General features: G+C 37.7%; 1 protein-coding gene across 8 annotated transcripts; it reads left to right on the top strand.

Annotated features, from left to right (window-relative positions):
- The first annotated feature begins 556 nt into the window (after positions 1-556).
- On the top strand, positions 557-18,621 carry tnip1 (TNFAIP3 interacting protein 1). Of its 8 annotated transcripts, none has more exons than XM_061724977.1 (18): positions 557-652; positions 8,063-8,245; positions 8,655-8,819; positions 8,908-8,990; positions 9,169-9,228; positions 9,938-10,147; positions 11,182-11,276; positions 11,717-11,876; positions 12,097-12,189; positions 12,315-12,380; positions 13,688-13,819; positions 13,928-14,056; positions 14,140-14,274; positions 14,692-14,817; positions 14,996-15,079; positions 15,544-15,783; positions 16,577-16,661; positions 16,990-18,621. In XM_061724977.1, the coding sequence occupies exons 2-18, from the start codon at positions 8,098-8,100 to the stop codon at positions 17,070-17,072; spliced, it is 2,094 nt and encodes a 697-aa protein (XP_061580961.1). In that variant the 5' UTR covers positions 557-652; positions 8,063-8,097; the 3' UTR covers positions 17,073-18,621. The 8 variants fall into 8 exon arrangements, with proteins under 8 accessions (XP_061580961.1, XP_061580963.1, XP_061580966.1 ...); XM_061724979.1 differs by lacking the exon at positions 557-652 and adding an exon at positions 6,658-6,762 and having other exon boundaries at positions 8,655-8,798; XM_061724982.1 differs by lacking the exon at positions 557-652 and adding an exon at positions 6,658-6,762 and having other exon boundaries at positions 15,634-15,783.
- The last annotated feature ends 10 nt before the right edge of the window (positions 18,622-18,631 follow it).

The raw sequence follows: 18,631 nt of genomic DNA, 5'->3' as shown, positions 1-18,631 counted from the left end.
CCAAGGCAGCCAGTACTCGAGTCTGCAGCAGCCAGTGACTTTGGTTTTAATGGCACACCCAACCTGAAATAGCTCCATTTGATGATAATTACAAGAGATTGAGAGATAACTACAATAGCACTATCAACATCATACAATGTTTTGAATTTCCCTTTTGATAACAGGGGGGATTTTTTTTCTTTTTCTTTTCACTGTAGCAATGCTCAGCTTGGTTGTACCGGTAGTTTAACTATTTCAAAGTCCTCTTAGAGACTCATTGGTGCCACTTTATGTTTACATGACTGTATGACATGATGTGATCATGCAAACAGGCCATGCACTGCACTAAACCATCTGTAGGCCCATTGTGCTGTGCAGTGTGTGCTATATTTTGTACTCTTTGTACCATTTATGTTTTATTCATGTACAACCAACATGGGGCTGCGAGCTACTGTCCAAAATGATTTAAATGTACACAGTTCTCTTTTCATGTGCTGTATAACTCAGTGAAGGGAGGCCACACAATTGGATACACACCAGGTTCTGTTCAGGCTGAGCCTGTAGTATCAGGCCATTTTACTGGGGAATTCCCTAAGTCTCACAGTGAAATTGCTTCCTCCTTATTCACCAGTTTCCTTAAAAAGTGCCTCTCGGACACAAGCTAAATGTGTGGGTGAGTAGTTGTTTATTTGTTTTAACATTTTAGCCTATACATATCAATGCTTGTACTTCCTATTATCTATGGCATGCATTACTTCTTTGTTTTTCTTCTCATGGATGACTGCATTCACATTGTTATTGCACTTTACATTGTTACTGAGAGAGTTACCGTTTCCCTCTCTTAGTAACATATACCGAGAAAAGTAATATAGTTAAAATATTTATTTTAAGGTCTCACTGTCTTAAAACTATTGTGACCTCCTACATTCTGTGGCCTCTACAAACCACTTATCACATTTTATTTTATTATGCTTTCTTATTCCTAATATAATTGTATTTTAAATATGGGGATTTTTTTTAAAGCACCACAAGGGTGCTCTTAGAAGAGCTACATCACAATTACAAATATGCACTGAGATACTTGGCCGTCTGGCATGCTGGTGTCCTGGATTTGATAAATTTGCTGTTAAATGTGATATAATTCGCCTCATACAGTATAAACAGAAGACAGAAACAGACAGAAATGTCTGGGTGCCACTGTCTGTCTCTGCCCATTTTCTAGATCCTGGATGTATTTATTTCAAGCCTGATTATTATAGAGGCTCAGTTGCTGCAATATTCCTGATATAAACCTCCGGGAAGACAGTTGAAGTCAGTGCTTGCCAAACAAAGGGGCATTTTGTATTAAGTCGCATAGAGCTAATGACTATCAGCTGCTAATTTCTGCTGCTTGGAGATGGGAAAACCGGATTGTTCCTGCGCATCAGCAGGGTGAGGTGCAAACTCTTGTGACACAGTGGGGCTTCAGACTGGTGGTTATTCTTTCTTATGTGTCATCCGCTCACTCTACTGCCTTTTTCTCAATCAGGAAAATGCTTTAAAGTGTGTTGAACAGGAGGCATGAGGCTAAAACACTGTGTGCAGTTTGTTACCAAGTGGGACTTAATGATGGGTGACATTTCCTGTATCCTCGGGCTTTTTGTTTTTTGTTCTGTGCTGGCAGGCTCAGAGTCATCACCCTGTTTATTGTTTTAGCACATCACAGCAGCCTCATGAGGAAATACTATGCACCAATAGATACTGAAAAGGTTTTTGGTTGCCGGCTCAGGACTAAGGAAAAAACATCTTTGCATGTGAGCCACATGAGATGCGTGCTTGCTTTTTCCTGTAGCCATCAAATGGCTCTCCGGGGAGACACATTCACACGATTTGCCAGCAATTTCTGACCAACAGGATACATGCAGTGCAGCTGTGTGTGTTTCTGTACGTGACTGACTGGTTGAAACACAAGGCCTAAGCAGTTTCAGATTATCTTTTAACTATCAAAGGGTTTTTTTTTTAATATCAGATGTGTGATTTATAAGCACAAGTCTATTGCAGTCTATTGCAGACTCCAGCCGTCACAGTCTGTCAGCCATTTGCTTTTGTCTTGTTGCGTAGTAAGAGGTAAAATCACAAGTGGCAAAGACACAATTGAGTGGTGGAAAAGTTAGGCTTCAAAATTTTTTTTTATGAAACCATTTAAAGATGATGACATTTTTAAAATCAGAAGCAATTACCAAACTATAATACCAGCAAAAGTGGTGCACGGGAAGAACTAACTGCAGCTGCTTAGAGGGATCATAAAAGGCTTCAGATTGCGTTGGCTTTATCTTTAACAATGTGATGTATACTATAAATATATTTGAAAATGCTTTGTTTCCTGTGTTCATTTGATAAGTTTTGAGAGACAATAAGAATTTAAAGACAGTTCAGTTCGCTAAGGCATATCTTATTTCATGTGATTCACATTTCATTTTAAAGCATAGAAAACATGCAGCATATACGGTATATATATATATATATATATATATATATATATATATATATATATATATATATATATATATATATATATATATATATATATATATATATATATGTTTGTTGTTTTTTTTGGTATAAATTAACCAAAATTTAACCAAATTTCTTACTATGAATTATGTCAACCACAGTTTCGGGAACTATGTCAAACATAATTTATACTTAATAAAGCACTGTGTAAAAGTCCCATAAATCTGACTGACTAAAAATGGACTGTGTTTATATTTTTCCACTCAGAGTTATGTAGCAGTGGTAGTGATACGTGTTTATTTCTGTCATGCCAGTGTTGGATGATTTTATCTTGAGAATTCTTAGAACAGATTAACATTGTGTGACTGACTTTTTGATAAGACTTGGTTATAAACACTTTTTTTTTTCAATTTAGTTGAATCAAAACCATGTAACACATATTATGGGTAGTTTTAATGAAATTCAATTAAATTCAATTTTATTTATATAGCGTCTATTACAACAGAAGTTGTCTCTAGGCGCTTTCCAGAGACCCAGAACATAAAATATGGGTTACTAAGTTTTTTCTGAGGAAAAGTCATTTCGATATATCACTTTATTTTGGATTAATTTAGCAATTCATTAAAGGTGGTTGACAATTGTCTTTTTTATTATGTGTATGTTTTTTATGTCATGTCTAGTCAGGTGAATCAGGATGAAAGAGCCTGTGTTAACAAATATAATGTGGACAATTATAAAATCTTCATCATAATTACGAAAATGCCACCATCAGTAGACTAAACTGATGAACCAGTTGACATTTTTACCATCACCTGTGGATTTGTCTCAGTGATGTTTGGACTGATAAGTTGGGCAATATGGAAAACAATTTATTGCCTGTGAACCCAAGATGTTTCAAATTTTGTTTTGTCCGGTTAATTTTTCAATACACATGTAATTTCTTCATTTTTATGCCGGCGGCACATTCCAAAAAGCTTTTACCGCTTGGTAATGTTTCTCACAATACTTACTTACCATGGTGTTAGAGACGCCAGGATGTGGTATTTCAATATTTCAGGTGTTATTTCCCCCCTGTTCTTCCTGCAAACATGTCTGAAGGTGTGCAGCATTTGGGAGTGGGTTTTTTTTCAGATTTTTTCACACGTTCTCACAAAGGCCAGTCCAGTACTCTTTTCTTCCACAACCATGTGCACAGTATATGATGCCAAATCATTACACTTGCTTTAGGACTCATTTTTGATGGAAGTCTTGCTGGTTCTTTTCGCCTTATTTTCTCTGTTATCTGGATTAGTGATTTCCCAGATACGAGCCAAGAGATGTCAACACTACCATAACACAAAAGATTTGTTTGGTCCCACCATAAAGATTTAAGTGGCATTTCTGGGTGTAGATCGGTATTGCACGGCTTAACAAATATTTCCTACAGCAATCCCTTGACCATATTCATTGATATCTCAGTTAATAATGAACACCCTGTTCTTGATGTAATACTGTCTGAGGGGCTGTAGATCATGGTCGCAGATCTTAGTTATGTACCATTGGCCTTCAAACACTAAAATTCCTCTAGATTTCTTGAATTATTTGATGATTTATGCACTGTAAAATGATAAATATTAAAATCATTTTCAGCCTCTCTTGGTGACACATTGTTTTTCAACATGTCAATTATTTTAATACACTTTTTTTTAAATTCTAAATGTTGAAGTCCTGAAGTGCAGGAATAGATTCATACTAACAAAGTCAATTTAAATGTGACTTCTGTTGTTCATTTTAATTTTTTCAGACTGAATGACACTATTAATTCCTAAAAAACAATGTTTAAAAGTAATAAAGACAATAAACCTTTTTGCTTCCTCTTAATTTTACATTTCCTAGCTCTCTTGCCAAAAAAAGAGAAAAAATAACCATGTTAACTTGAATGACGACAATTTGTGCAATTTGATCTAGTCTCTAGTGTTCTCTTGGTTCAAAGGAAATGGGTGATGCAATAACAGAAACCCCCAACAGCCCCTTCTTTGACTTTATCAATGAGAAAACTAATGTAATTCACAGAAAATGGTCGTGTTCATCGTTGAACTTAAGAGGGTGGGTGGTGTAGGGGTACAATGTTTTATTTAAGCAGTTTTAATTCAAGAGACAATTTAGACTTACTTTTTTTTTAGCAGAGGTTTCAGTCCCAGGTATCACAGTATCATCTCAGCCTTTTTGTTATTGGTTCATATTTATAGAAATATTTAAATGTACATCATGGACACGAGACAAGTGATACGTGCTAGGCCGGATTCTCCATATACTGAACCGGCGAGCGCCCAGAGACACCAGCCAATGAGGAGGCACCAAATCAAATGACTAACTGGACCATATATGTCATATTTTGTTATTTTCTCTATATATTTGCTGGAAGAGGAGCAAACAGGTACAGCGGTAACCAAAAAATACATGAAAATAATAATAATAATAAAATAAAAAGAAATGTGTTTGAGTGAGTGCCTTAACAACTTAACAACTTTAAATCTAACAGCCTACACATGCTATTTTATTAATGTGCTGTTCCCTACCTTCACATCAGCTCATTCAGTAGGCCTGTTTTTTTTTTGTTAACAATTTTTTATTCATTTTATGCCAACTTAAAAAAAAAGGCAGACAGTCACAGGCACAGCTCTATACATTTTGTTGTAGTAGCATGTCCACTATACATTAGAAAAGAACAAACGCAAAAAAACAGGTGCAAAAATGTATTACAACAGTTAGAACAAAACAAAAACATTTCATATACTGTACATATTCATGCTTGTCTGTCTCCTCCTTGACCCACATACACGCTCTCACACAAACACATATTCACATCCACACGCACACCCTCGCATACACATCCCAATAGGTAGGCCTGTTTGACCATTTAGTCATATGCTGTAATAAGTTGGTTGCTTGTCTTACATTTATTTGCAGTGTTGAGCATGTACTTCAGCAATACGTGCATGTAAATCTATGGTCTTTATCAGACCCGGATGAACTCAGGGTGGTGCCCCAGGGTGGCCACACTATAAGTGCCCCCCTCCCCCCACATTTTACAGTAAAAAAAGGGAAATTTACTATAAAAAGAAAATTACATTTACAAAAAAATCATTCATTCCATCTGCCACAATCATTCTGAACACTATTAAATAGATCATTGCACTTTTAACAGACACTAGTCATGTCTGTTCTAACTTATTTACTGTTTTTTTTCTTTTTAATGTATTTTTAATGTATTTATTCGTTTTCTATTGTAATGTGTCTTCATGGGAATGTGTGAATGTGGTTGTGAGCCCTGTCAAAGAGGAATTTCTGTCACCATTGGGACAGACAATAAAGTATTCTAATCTCATCTAATCTAAAAAAAAACTATGGTTATAAAGACCATAGATTTACATGAACGTATTGCTGAAGTACATGCTCAACACTCATACTACAAATACATGTAAGACAACTATATAATCCGGCCTAGTGTACATGATGGACACGAGACAAGTGATATACGTAGCTGAAAGTTTTCAATATGTATTTGTAAAGGCTGATACCTGCCAAAAATTGATTAAAGGCCAAATACAATTAATGAAAGGTTGTTTCTACCTAAATATGATTTGATCTCATTCTTGAGCTTCGTAATATAAACACTAGAGCTCACATGATTGCTTTTAACTCTTTTAAAGGACCATTACAACACAAAATATGCATTTTCACCTGCCAAACATTGATTGAAGGCCAAATACAATTAATGAAAGATTGTTTCTACCTAAATATGATTTGATCTCATTCTTGAGCTTCATAATATAAACACTAGAGCTCACATGATTGCTTTGAACTCTTTTAAAGGACCATTACAACACAAAATAGGCATTTTCACCTGCCAAAAATTGATTGAAGGCCAAATACAGTTAAAGAAAAGTTGTTTCTACCTAAATATGACTTGATCTCATTCTTGAGCTTCATAATCTGAAAATCTGACGTTTTATTGCTATCGCTCAACGGGCTGCTGTGCTTTAAGGCTTTTTGCCAGAATGTTTACATTACAGACGCTTCTCTCGCGTTAACGCCCCCTTCGAGACAGAGCCCCGCTCTGATTGGTCCACCGTGCTGGCCCAAATGAGAGCCGTGCTCTGATTGGTGCGTTCCAGCGGACCAATCAGCGCCGTCTACATCAAACAGTGCGAGGTGGAATTTCCCAGGTTACGGCGGAGACTCGGCAGACCACTTCCGCAGTACATGTCTGTCTGAGCAGCGAGACGAGAGGCCACTGCCAGCTACCAGGTACCCAGGCAAGCGAGCCAACGACACCTCTTTTGTTTTCGTTTTTTTTTCTTTTTTAACCGTCTAAACTCACCGTTACGACCGTGTCGCTTTTGAGTGTTTTAGTCGTCGTGGACTTGACGGCTCCTTGTTGTTCCGCCGACAGCTAATGGGAGATGTTGCTACCAATTTGCATGACAACAGCGAAAACTATCACTAGCCATTCTGCTGCCTGTGAAGGTGGCTATCACCAGCTGGATGGATGGGGCTGGATTTAACTCTAGTCTGGTTTTATTTTAGTCGAATCCATGTTGCTTTAAATATTTGCCCCTCTCTGCTTTTGTCTGCCCCCCCCCTCTCCGGATATGATGGTTGTAGTTGTCATATTTAGTCGTCACCAACGCGAGCACTCTTGTGCCATATGTGTCACTATAGAGAGAAGCATCACTGTGATGCTGCTGCATTCTGTCATCTCACAGTGGTGCGATAATAATTGAATTTCCTTTGTCTTTTGTCAAGTGTCAGTGTAGACAACATACAAGGCAAGGCAAGGCAAATTTATTTATATAGCACAATTCAACACAAGGTAATTCAAAGTGCTTTACATTGACATTAAAAGCGGAAAGACATAATTAGACAGTAAATAATTCGACATAATTAGACAGTAAATAACAAATATGATTGAATAAGATGATAAGAAAAGAAGTAAAATAATAAAAAGCACAAACTGTTAAAAATAAGGGCAGTAGAATACAGCAGGTAAGTTTAATTTAGGAGTACGCTTGAGTAAACAGTAATGTTTTTAACCCTGATTTAAAGGAGCTGACAGTTGGAGCAGACCTCAGGTCTACAGGAAGTTTGTTCCACCGGTGAGGAGCAGAATAACTGAACGCTGCCTCACCTTGCTTGGTTCTGGTTCTTGGGACACACAACAAACCAGATCCAGATGAACCTCAGGGGTCTGGGAGCTTCATAGGAACTAACAGATCAACCATGTATTTTGGTCCAAGACCATTCAGGTCTTTGTAGACAAGCAGTAAGATTTTAAACTCTATCCTTTGACTAACTGGAAGCCAGTGTAGTGATTTCATGACCGGTGTAATGACTGTCTTGACTGGGGGATATTTGATGTTTTCCATATCTTGCTACACAATAACAATACCAGAGCATTTAAAAGCTGTTCATCCTCAGACTGTACAAGCAATGCAACAAACACAAATGGTTGATTTTAAAAGTCTTGTTAGTGTTACTCATGCACCTTCGTTATGTTTCTGTCAATAGCCTACATAACAGTTTTTTTTTTTTTTACCTCTTTCCACAGTTCAGAGGATCATGTGTAGGAAGTGAGCAAGAGCAATGGAAGGTAAAGGACCATATCGCATCTACGATCCAGGTGGGAGCGAAGTCAAAGGCAGAGATGAGGCCGTAGGGGGGAGCAGCTATCGACAGCTGCTGGAGGAGAACAGCATGCTGAGGGAGAGGATGAAGGGACTTAAGAGCTTGGGTAGGTTCCAGACGAGAACGTGGCCATCTGATGGCAACACGACCTGTTCTTAGTTGCCCTCAGTTGACAGTCATAAGATAATGAAATGAGACACTACATCTTTTGTGTTTCATTTGTAGGAAATGTGCTATTACATATTCTTTTACAGTTTGTATGAACACATAGCAGCCAAACTTAACAAATGCAGCAAGTATAGTAGCATGCAGTAAAACAGGATTATCTCTGACCATCTTTTGAAAAGCTTCGTTACCAGTGGTATTACCAAAACAATGACGTCTTCAAATAATTTCTTGCTGAAGATCATGTCCGAATTGTTCTATTGATGGTTGAGTTTCTTGGGGGAAAAAAAGAACCTAGATAAAGCGATATTTCAGCTGAAAGAGCTAACTAAGATCTCTAAAACTTGCAGGCGATTTGCTGGAAGAGTCTCAATCAGAGGCATCTCGACTGCGGCAGCGAGTTGAGGAGCTGGTGAGAGACAATGAAGCCTTAAAGTCCTCCAGCTTTGCAGCCAGTTTGTGTGCAGGAGGGCCTGTTCCAACTGAGACGCAAAGTAAGCCCCACAGACTAGATGGTAATTAGACATTAAATTAATTTCTTAAGACCGCAATATTATTCTACTATACTTGAACTTCTTTTAACCTTGAGCTGGTTTGTTTCAGGCAAACTCTGTTTACACACCACTGCAGAGAAGGAGGAACAATCAAGCTGTTTAGGAAAGACACTTCAGCCTGAGAAGCCCACTGTAAGTAATATGATGATTGTAGAATTGTATGTAAAACTGCCCATTAAAATGATAAGGGAGTTCATCTGGCACAGAGAGAGCTTTCTTACATTTTTTAATAATTTTTTTATTACATGTTTTTGACATTGTAATAGATTCTGCCCGTGAAACATTGTTTCCGAACTTTGTTTTATTACAGGAGGCGTTATCTGAATTTGAGCGGGTCAAAACGGAGAGAAAAAATTCTGATGCTTTGATTGTACGTACCAAAAGTTAACTATCACAAAAGTTCAAATTTGGTATGAATTTTACCATTTGCTCCAAAAGGTTTATATGATTATAGGATGACAGCAATTTTGATTTGAGCTGTTTATGGATTATTGTAATTTTGTGTGATTTATTGAGGCCAAATTTAGTTTTTATGGCCGTTTCCTCAACATTGTGAATCCATCTTTGGTGTGTTGACTCACCAACAAACTCAATACTGGTAGCTCCAGCTTGAGTCAGCCATGGGAAAGTCCAGGATTATTACTAAACAGAAATACTCAGTTGATTCATTTACACTACACCCCTGGGAAATGTGTTAGCAGGTACACTTGCCATAATATTTTAGGGGCATACATTTGTCAGAATAATGTTACTGACTAATCTATCCCACATTTGGGGCTCCAGGCACTTCTAAAAATAATATATTCTTACTGAATTGGCATAGCAAACTCTGTCATGATGGACTCAAGTGCTCATGTTAATTAATGTGCGTTGTCCCTTTTTTAAATAAATGAAATGAAAATGAAATGTACTTACTTTAAACAGGGAAAACTGGTTTAACTCTTTAGGGTAATAAGCTGCTCCTCTCTGTAGAAATAGCTGTGCTATGACTCTTACAGAGTGTTATGTTTGTTTATATGCTTATGTAGTTAGTCACTTTGAGAGCATGACTGACTTTTTACCTATGTGGGTTTCTCCAGGCCGGGTCCGTGGCAGGAGCAGTCCCCCTCATTCCCCAGGAGAATAATGAGCTTGCAAGTCAGCTGAAGAGACTAGAGAGTTCATTCAGTATATTTGCTGAGGAGTCCAACCCAAACCAGCTGTTAGCTCACCTTGGTCGCATGGCTGTGGAGTTTCACCATCTTTCCACAAAAGTCCAAAAGAATGAACAAAGGACCTCCCTCTTACAGGTATGTTGGACTTCAGATACAGATATCCTTAAAAAAAAAACAGATGACGAATCCTTGTCACATTGCTTTGATCGAAATCATGTTTCATGTCTGTGTTTTTATTTTTTTGTTGAGACACGAGTTTTGCTTTCAGAAGGACTTTAACAACAACTAGAAATTTGTGTGTATGTATTTGATTGATTAGATCTGTTTATACGTTTTAGTATATTCAGTACTATTCAGATGTTTTTATGTAGCAAATGGTGGTTAGCTTGAAACTACCAACAAGAGCACAGCTTGTGTGGACATAACATGTAATACAAAAACTGCTTAATCACTGCAGCAATAAGTTTGTGTTTTAAGCAGTCATGTGAACCGAAGTTGATGATTAGCCAACATTAAATATATGTATGCCTACACTGCATTTTAAAGATGGATGGATAGATAGATAGATAGATAGATAGATAGATAGATAGATAGATAGATACAGTACAGACCAAAAGTTTGGACGGAACTTCTCATTCAAACAAGTGGGGAAGTGTGTCCAAATTAAGTCTGTACTGTGTTTGTGTATATGTGTGTATGTATGTGTATATATATTTATATGTGTGTGTGTGTGCGAGAGATAGACTTTTTTTTTTTTACTTCACAAACTTATATAACACGATGATGTACTGTGTAGAGGAAGTACTATTACACCTTAACAAGTTACATAAAATGATAATCCTACTCGGGGAACTGGATCTGAACTGAGTAACACAACCCGGATGATTCTTTGGAGCTACTTTGAATATTTCCCTTTCACATGTGATAAAATGTTTTGAAAATTGATGTCCAGTCATGGGAGGAATATGTGACATAAAGGGCTGTATGGCAGAAAAGCACATGACATTTCCATATGAATTCTGCTTGTACACCTGCATACCAAACACAATTACATTATAGCATTGAGTTAAAGGTTGTTGCTTCTGCACAAAAATGCCTGTGTTACAGTATAAAATGATGGTCATTGTGATGATGATGTGTCTCATTTTGTTTGTTTTTTGGTCTTTTAGACTCTCTGTGAGCAGCTCAGACAGGAGAACAATGAGCTTCGAAAGAAAATGGAAGAAGATCATCATATCAGGAATAGAGACTTGGAACAGCTGAGGTAACATTTTTCTTTCTCTTTTAGTTTGGCTCACATTTTGTTTTATTATGTGTTTCGTTGACTGAACAGAAAGTGTATTCCTATCAGGGTCAAAAATCACATTACATCACTGAATGTAATACACAGTACTGCTGTTTCAACCCCTATTCTAATGATGTTTTTGACCCACGCAAAGTAGCAACAATCAACTTTGTATCACTGTTTTGATTGCAAAACAGTGATACTCTTTGTATTTCATGATGGGAGATGATAGTTGAACATGCTTTCATTACTGATATGGGTGGGGTGGGGGGTTATTCCAGTACTTTCTGTTTTGGCGCCCAGTGTATAATGTAGGTTCTTCCCAAATGACATCCTGAAGCTGAAGCAAACTATCAATCATCTTTGTACAGGGGACCAAGTTCACGAATATTATCATTTTCACTTTCTTACTGATTTAGACAGGAGAATCATAAGCTCAAGGAACTGGTCACAGGAGGACCGACAGTGGCATCAACTGTGCCACCGTCTGATACCGAGACTCCGGAGGCCAAAGATGAGCCGGTAAAGGAAGAATCTGCCACTGTCCGACTGAAGATGGAGGCCACCACGCCGCAGAAGGTACTTTACATTAGATTACAGTACATACCAGATATTTTTCTTGATGAAAAATACATTTATTTATTTTATTATTTTTATATATTCATATTACATTTTAGAAATCTGCTCAATAAAATGTTTACCAGTTGATTTGTGACTTGACTTCCTCACTTGTGCTCATGTGATGTGTGTAATGGAGGATTGTTGTGGATTTAGGAATATTTTGTCTCCCGCCCCCCAGAGTGGAAAAGCAGCAGAGAAAACCCCAACCAAAGCATGTGACACAGAAGTGTATGAAAAGAAGATCAGGCTTTTGGAGAAGCAGAGAAAGGATGTGAGTCTTTGCTTACTTTTTTTGTTGTAGTTACTGCTCATCCTCTTTTGCCATAGGGGAAAGTCTCTGCATTTGTTTCCTATATGTTCAGTGTTGTTTGTTTCACTTTCTGGCACCGCTTACAGGTTCTGGAGGTGAACAAGCAGTGGGACATTCAGTGGAACTCCATGAAGTCACAGTTTGAGCAAAAGGTACAGTAATGACTTTGCAGCTATAATGAACAGTGTGGGAAGACTTCTCCGTGCCATTGATTGTTTTTGTTGTTTTTTTTAAGCTGTTCCAGAGCACAAAAAACTTTATTTGTAAAGACTTAATTTTAAAAAGTTTCTTTTATCTGTTTGTTTATAGAAATGCTGCTTTTTGTTTTAAAACTGTCCTACATGCATTCCTCGCTATTTAAGTAAAGCAGAGATAAACCTATTTTTTAATTTGATAATTTGACATGGATGTATGTTTAAATTTCAGTCAGAAAATAAGTACTTCTTCATAAAAGCATTTCTGCTCATTACAAGTAATGTATGTACCGATAAAAGCAAGAACTTAACATGTTGCTAAGTTTTAACCCCAACTGCAGTTAAATTTAGTGACTTGGTAACTTAATTGTCAGATATGACTAGAATACCTGTGTTCCTTTTTTTTTTTTTTATTCCTCTCACTGCTGCTATATATAATGACACATATTTTAAATGATACCTTAGTTTTGTTTCTGTATTGTTTTATTTTTCCAAAACATTTGTGAACTAATGCATTTCGCCAGTGAAACATCTTTTTTTTTCTTTTTTAACCATTTAAAATTAACTTGTTTTCAAATTGGCAAAACAAGTGGAGAAGTTATCTTTTAAAGAGTGCAGGACTGAAGTCCGCGTGCATCACTTGGCAATGGCGCAGCTGTATGCGTGTCCTGTTTTTTTTTGTTTGTTTTCACTGTGCTTGTCCAGTGGAAAAGGTGCAATCTTGCAATAGCTCCCTATCTTAGCACACTTACCACAAGGCTGTCAAGGCCTTCAGCAAGAATTCCCCTCACCTCTCTGGTACCCGCTTGACTTCCTGCTGTGGTGCAGTCAGAGGGCAGCAACGACACTCGGATATACACACTCTCATACTCGTATTCACACACCTGCATTTATGCACACCCACAACTTCGAACATGCCTGCATTCACACTTTAAGACAGGGACACCAAGCAGGGCTGGGTTTTAACCACACAACCCTAGATGTATCCATTTGCGTCACAAAGTTCGTTCATATTTCATACAAAAACAGAAATGCATGTTCGCATATGTGTCCTCATTTCTATGACATAGTTTGTCATTGTCGTAATATGCATTTCTTACGTTGTATTTGACCACATACACCGGGTGATGATTATCTTTACGGATAGTTTTCAATCTCTTAGTCTCATGTTTTTTCTTTTTTTCCTTCTATGTGGAAATTGCACATTACATCTGTCACTTGCAGACTCCGTGATGTTTGAATCAGCTTGAATGTTTATCCCTTAGATCACAGACCTCAGACAACGACTGGCTGAGTCCCAAAAGACTGTGCTTGAGCTGGAGGCTGAGCGAGAGCAGAGGCAGCGTGACTACGACAAGAAGCTGCTGCTGGCTAAGTCCAAGATTGAAAATGTACAGGTGAGAATCTAAGCACACATGGTTTAAGAAACTCAGTTTAGAGGAAAGAAAAGGGTTTAAGCGTTCCTGAAGAGAAGCCTTTTAACATTTTGGGTGTTTATGACCCAGGGGGAGAAGGAGTGTTTAAACTCTGAGACGGCTGAGCTGAAGCAGAAGGTTCGCTACCTGCAGGATCAGCTCCTGCCCCTGAGCAAACAGAGAGAGTACCAGGAGAAGGAGATCCAACGCCTCAACAGGGTGGGTGTCAAAGAGGATTTTTTTTTTTTTTTAAGTTCAGTTGCTTTTCTCTCTGTATAATATTTCCTTCTATCTTACTTCAGGCCTTGGAAGAAGCCTTAAACCTTCACTCTCCTTCATCCACACAACAACCTCCTGGCCAGGGCAACTTTGCAGATGCAGCCAATAACCTCAAAAAACAGGAACTACTCACTCAAATAGCTGTACTAAAAGAACAGGTAGGGCATGTAACAAGACACATGCACACTCATAAACTGGACTTAGTCCCGATTTTATTGAAACCCAAATAGAAGTAATATTGTTGCAGTATATCTATTAAAAAAATTAAACTTTTCCTGATAATAATAACAATGATAATGGTGGTAAACTTTAAAAAAAAGGCCATAACAGTAAATCATTGTGCAAAGCTCTTTCAGTCGCCAGAACTGACTTTTTCTGACTGGCACTTATTTCAGCAGTGACTCAAAACACTTGTTTATTTTAAGTGTTGTAAATTATCTTCCAAAACTCTTGTAACGTTCTTTAACAATCAGCTCTTCTAGTTCTAAACAGTTGTGCTGCTTGCATACATATAATTTCTTACAGCTTGACAAGTTAAACATATTTTCCTTAATTGTGTTGTCATGGTAATTTAGGTAAAAATCTTTGAGGAGGATTTTAGAAAAGAAAGGAGTGACAGAGAGCGGATGAATGAAGAGAAAGAAGATTTGAGGCGGCAAGTTGAGAGACTCCAGGGTCAGATTACCAATTTGACTAATCAGGTAAGTTTTGTTTTCATACAGTTTTGTCCAAAATGTATAATCAGGTCAGATATCAGATTTGTATAATGCAATAAATAGCCACCAAGGGATGATAATAGCTAAATAGGACTAATGTGATAGATATTTATGAAATATATATATATATATATATTTATAATTTTTTTTTGTGTTTGTTTAGCTTCATCAGGCACAAAACGAGTGTCAGAGAGAACGCACAGAGAGATGTAAGCTGGAGAGACTCCAGATGCAGCATCACAAACAGGTACTGGCTACAGCTCATGTCTGATATTGCAGTTCTATTAAAATGGTTATTAGGTGTGGTGCCATCAGACTGTAGGCTGACGTGTGTGTCTGTGTTCATTCTGGCCATCTGTCAAAGTACGTTCGATCAGGAACAAGAAAGTATCTGTTCACAGTCTTCAGATGTGTCATGGAGAAGCTTACAAGTAGAGGAAAAGCTTGCCGTCTACTGCCCCCTTGTGGCAGAATAGTTGTAGTTGCTTGGAAGACGAGCTAGGCGGCTACAGATTTTATTTGACAAGGCTGAAACCAAAATAAGCTTTACTCCAGTTATTAATATTGCATTGCATTCAAGAGCAGCGGGTGGGATGTGTAAACTCCTCAGCAGGGCTGAGGGTCTGTGGTGGCCCATGCCAAGACAAGGCTGCTGAGAGTAGCAGCCGCGCACTGACTGGGGATCACATGTGTACTTGTGATCCGTCGTAGGGGCAGCAGCAGAAAAGGCGTACATCAGACCCCACGTCAGGCTCAGTGAACGGCCCGCTGAGCCCCCCCTACTGTGGTCCCTTTGTGCAGGTGGGAACGCAGGGTCTTGAGGGTTGGCCCATACACTTTGCTCCACGGATGCCCAATGCAGCAGGCGCCACAGCTGCTGCAGCAGCAGCAGCAGCGGCGGCGGCAGCAGCAGCACCCCCCCCTGCTCGAGACTTCCAGCCCGTTACTCCGGTAAGGAGTGTTTCTCTTTCACTGAGGAAAAAAAGACTTAAACTTAAACTCTACCTTCTTATTTTCTCATAGCAGCTTACGTTTATTCAGCCATAATTGTTGGGCTTTCAGCAAAGACGAGAGTTGCTGTCTGTAATCAGAGGTGGCAAAAGTATTCACATTCATTACTCAGGTAGAAGTATAGATACTAGAGTTTAAAAATACTCCTGTAGAAGTTGAAATATCAACTCAAGTTTTTTACTCAAGTAAAAGTATAAAAGTACTGGTTTCAAAACTACTTAAAGTATAAAAGTAAAAGTAATGTAAGGGGGGAAAAAGCCATTAAGGACAAAAGCCATTGAAAATGAATGCATCTTAGTATAATGTAAATATATTAAAGAGCCATGTGTACTATTGAGCATTAACATGTGTTTCAGAGAGCAGACGCGTACAAACCAATAGGGTGTCGGAATGGTATTATGTTTATACTTCTCATCCAACCACAACCAAATTCACTCTATCCGGATGGCGCAATTTAACTGGATAGTTTTTTTTTTTTAAAGGCCGAAATGAAATGGAGTAACGAGGCTGTTTTTAAAATGTAAGGAGTAAAAAGAACAGATAATTGCGTGAAAATGTAAGGAGTAAAAGTAAAAAGTAAGTAAAAATAATTACTCCAGTGAAGTATAGATAACCAAAATTTCTACTTGAGTAAGGTAATGAAGTATTTGTACTTCGTTACTTGACACCTCTGTCTGTAATGATGAACAACATTTAGGGATTTGGATTTAAAGGGTGCAATCTCTTTGATCAGGGTTTTCCTTGGCAGATGTCATTCCCTCAACCCCGAGGGTCCAGAGCAGTAGGAGAGAGTTCAAGACCACCACCAGAGAATGCAGGTAAGTTGCAGCCAGCCAAGAACAACACTGTTTTCTTACATATTCTTATAGATCATATTTATGTACACTGCTTGACTGCTCCAAGACTTAATTGCTGTATTGTTTCCTGGATTATAAACTGTATCAAATTCCAAAGCCAATATAACTAAACCAGTCTTATTCTTTTATGCAAATCACCACTAATCTCTACTTTTAATTTTTTTCCAACATCAAATGACTGCAAAATGTATGCCATGATCCAACAAATCGCATAACCATTTATGTTGTGACTACATAATGACCAGTTTTCAACTTCTTATTTATTTAGTGCTTTTAATTGTTTGTCCAGATCAGCCAGCAGCAACAGCGGCGCCAGCAGCGACAGTGTTTGGAAAAAGGGAGAGACAGAACATAGACCCTGGAAAGCACTAAAGCATCACCAAACCCACCTAAAGGAGTCTGGGTAGTAGCATGAAACCAATTTGTTTTTGAGTTGATACGGTGTGATTGATCTATAATTTTCCTACTGAACTGTAGATATCCTATTGTAATGTTGTTTATACTTGCGTTTTATAAGGCTATTTGTGAAACACTTCACTATTCTGAATATAGTCATGAAATATTATTTTAGTTTTTTTTTTATTGGGAACTTAAGTCATTTGTTAAATAGGTTGGAATAATTAACATTGCTCTTTTATTTTATTTCATCCAGAAAATACACCTTTTGTGATTTGTTTCTCTGCAAGGATGTAACAACCTACTACTTAGTTTGTTACTTGTAGAGTAACAGCAAGCCATTCCCCAATAAGACTGAGACAATATATACTCATTCCAACAATGAGTAATTATATAGATACACTGAATCATAGACTATAAAAATGTGAATGTTAATTGATTTGCAAGGATTTCTACAGTGCCATTGATGTTATAGAACTGTCCAATATGTGTAACTGTTCAAAAGTGGTTGTTGAATTACAAAAATTTTGAGAAATGAATTTTAATGGTATCATACCAAAAACATGATTGTGATTACTGATAATTTATTTATAACCTGCTGTTTTGATAGTTGCATTGACTAAGTGTAAATCATTGTCTTTAGTAATGCTGTTCTTTCTATGTTGTTAGTGTAATCCCAATATATTGTAGCTATTGACATTGTATGTTTGTATCAGACACAGTACACGATTCACAGTACATACACAAACCTTTTTTTTTTTCCTCATTATGATGGACCTAATCTCATTAAACAACACTTCTACTTGGTTTGACCACTCATTCTGATATTTACCCTCCTCTTGAATCCTGTTCCTTTAGCCTCAACATGCAGGAACTAGAGGTTTCTGCAGCAAAGTCTTGGGGCGGCAGTGCTGACTACTTTCTTCTTTACACCCGTTTTGCCACAAACTTAGAGTTGAAATTATTGCAACCGTTTGGGAGTTGTGCAGCTGCTTCTCAGAAAAAGAGAACAACTCTTCTGGATGTCCAGCTGTGATTTCTGCCCACTTCGATAAACAACCGTTCATGCCATGTGAAATCAACCTGATAAAAATTCAGTGACACAAAAAGTCCGGCTCCACGCCTTGAGATTGTGTCACCATTTTAAAACTGTAAATGCAGTCTCAGAAATCAAGACTTGCCTGTTTTTAACCAAACACCATTTATGATTTTTATGATATTGTGTACTTCAAGTAGTCAGATGAAGGGCTTTGAAATGTGTGGATGACATTTGGATACTGCTAAGTTTTATTTATAGTCAAAAAGTACCGAGGAACACAATCCCGATGGGTGAGCGCTGAGATGAGATAATTCCAGACTTGCACTTTGAAAGGTTTGCTGTAACTACTGGCAGTTGAATTTTCCTGGTTTTTAGTCTTTTTATTTGCCCCCGCCCCACCCCCCCTTTTTTTTGCCATAGGCAAAAAGCACATGTGAGACTTTTGTATTTGACTGGCTTAATAAATCTATTCTAAATGTCTTGTTATTATGTTATC

Source organism: Cololabis saira, chromosome 7, assembly GCF_033807715.1.
Source record: "Cololabis saira isolate AMF1-May2022 chromosome 7, fColSai1.1, whole genome shotgun sequence".
NCBI lineage: Eukaryota > Metazoa > Chordata > Actinopteri > Beloniformes > Belonidae > Cololabis > Cololabis saira.
The sequence above is the reverse complement of the archived record's forward strand: the minus strand, read 5'-3'. Positions and strand labels throughout refer to the sequence as shown.

Excerpts from the sequence above, each read along its gene's own strand:
- tnip1 (XM_061724977.1), top strand. The coding sequence starts at position 8,098 with ATGGAAGGTAAAGGACCATATCGCATCTACGATCCAGGTGGGAGCGAA. Across the intron at positions 12,190-12,314 it reads TGGAGAAGCAGAGAAAGGAT|GTTCTGGAGGTGAACAAGCA; the intron begins GTGAGTCTTTGC and ends CACCGCTTACAG. Across the intron at positions 15,080-15,543 it reads AGATGCAGCATCACAAACAG|GGGCAGCAGCAGAAAAGGCG; the intron begins GTACTGGCTACA and ends GATCCGTCGTAG.